We start from the raw sequence: 2,257 nt of genomic DNA, 5'->3' as shown, positions 1-2,257 counted from the left end.
GTGTATGTCATGTTTTTATCTATTTCCAAAAATAAATAATGAAAAAATGCTATAACACGAATCGCCTTTTTGAACGATGAAAATCTGTCTATTATATCTTCGTTCACGGATACATGAAATACTTTAATGTCTTTTTTTCACTTCAGAATCAACATCAAGATTCACTTCTTGAAAGTTATTTTCGTTTTCCAACAACCATTTCGGACCGTGCCACCACATTTCATTATTTATAATTTGACTTGGCAACAAACCACGTGAAACAAAATCAGCTGGATTCTCTTTCGTTCCGATCCAAAACCATTCACTTGGCTCGCTGACTTCTCGAATTTCATTCACTCTATTTGCAACAAACTGCTTGTATTTTTTCTTCGTTGATTTAATCCAAGCAATAGTGATTTCAGAATCAGAATAATATTTTGTTGCAGCTATATTTATTTTTAAAGACTTTTTCACCTCTGTCATCAACTTTGTCAATAGATGTGCTGCACAAAGCTCCAGTTTTGGCAATGTCACTGTTTTGTTTATCGGTGCAATTCGCGATTTCGATGCAATAATATTTACGTAAACTTTATTTTCTAAATACACTTTGATGTAAATCGCTGGACCGTATGCTTTTCCTGACGCATCAGCAAAACCATGCAATTCGACCCTGCAATTCGGTCTATATTTTATCCATCGATCGATCTGCAATTTAGTTACAATATGCAATTCATCTCGTATTTGTCTCCATTGTTTACAAATATGATCTGCAACAATGTCATCCCAATCACAACCTTCTTCCAAATGGATTGCATAATTATTTTGCTAGCAACAATTACTGGTGACAATAAGCCGATTGGGTCATACATCCTCGAAATTTCAGATAAAATTTGTCGTTTTGTATAATGTTGTAATGGATTCTTGAGTCTAACAACAAAACTGACCTTATCATCTTTGCAGTTCCAGCTCATACCCAAAGTCGAAATCGATGACTCATTGTCTACATCGAAATTTAATGGTGCGCCTTCGCGATGCTCCAAAGGAATTTTATTCAAAAATTCCAAATTATTTGTTGCCCATTTTCGTAATGGCATTCCAGCTTCAGCTAAAATTGCAGTAATCTCTCTCTGTAATCTTATCGCTGTGTTTACATCATCGCAACCCGAAGACACGTCATCCATATATGAATCTTTGATTATTTTTTTCACATGCCTCGGGAAAATCATTCATTCTACTTTCAGCATGATATTTTACCACCGCTGTGGCTAAAAACGGAGCTGGGCTCGTGCCATATGTAATCGTTGTCAATCGATATTCTTTGATGTCTTCGTTTTCATTCCATCGCCACAATATTTTTTGATAATCGCACTGACTCTCATCCATCCAAATCTGTCGATACATTTTAGCAATGTCCGCGGTGAAAGCAATTCTATGAATTCGAAATCGTAACATTATATTAAATAAATTTTCTTGCAATTTGGGACCAACCAATAGCTTATCATTTAATGAAATTCCTGTGCTAGTTGGTCGACTTGCATCAAAAACTGTTCGTAGCTTGGTCGTTGTGCTGTCTTTAAAAACAGCATGATGTGGTAAATAAAAAGACTCAGATTCTAAAGTTGGCTCACACAATTTCATGTGGCCCTATTTCAAATATTCATTGATAAATTCAAAATATAATTTTTTAAAAACATCATTTGATCTGAAACGTTGCTCCAATTGCAAAAATTGTGCCATAGCTGCACGTTTTGAATTGCCCAATTTACCGCTCTCTAAATCAAACGGCAATGAAACAATATATTTTCCATCAGCTGATCGTTTTATGTTATTTTTAAAATGTTGTAAACAATATTTTTCTGTCTCTGTATATACGTCGTCTGCTTCATTGGAATATTCAATGCTCCAGAAACGTTGCAACATTTCATCGAGATTTTCTGTTTTAATATTATAACATTTGTTTATTTTGTTTAATCTTACATTTTCTCTTCTTTGTAACGACCCAGAAACAATCCAACCAAAGGTCGTTGATTGCAACAATAAACCAGTGTTTTGTGGTTAAAAAAACACATCAGATCCAAGCAACATATCGATTCTTGTTTTCTCAAAAAATTGTGGATCAGCAAGTGTCAATGATTTAAACTCGGGCAAATTTAAAACAGATTTGTCAATCTCCGTTGTTTCCGCTAACAATGCATTTATCTTGCTTACAACTATAGCAGAAAACGAAAGCGACCATGACGATTCAAACCTTGCTGTTATTTCAACATCAACGAAACCT

General features: G+C 34.6%; 1 protein-coding gene across 1 annotated transcript; it reads right to left on the bottom strand.

The window, feature by feature from the left end:
• Nucleotides 1–123: 123 nt before the first annotated feature.
• LOC116347361 lies at nucleotides 124–1,913 on the bottom strand (the record flags this gene model as incomplete). The annotated part of the gene is made up of 4 exons (XM_031777934.1): nucleotides 124–684; nucleotides 819–1,168; nucleotides 1,215–1,623; nucleotides 1,672–1,913. Coding segments are annotated over 4 exons (1,562 nt in total), but the record flags the coding sequence as incomplete, so codon positions are not given.
• Between the last annotated feature and the right edge of the window lie 344 nt (nucleotides 1,914–2,257).

Source organism: Contarinia nasturtii, unplaced genomic scaffold (genome assembly GCF_009176525.2).
Source record: "Contarinia nasturtii isolate CC-2019 unplaced genomic scaffold, AAFC_CNas_1.1 Cnas_scaffold_1839, whole genome shotgun sequence".
NCBI classification, from domain to species: domain Eukaryota; kingdom Metazoa; phylum Arthropoda; class Insecta; order Diptera; family Cecidomyiidae; genus Contarinia; species Contarinia nasturtii.
This window is presented reverse-complemented; position numbering and strand designations above follow the sequence as displayed.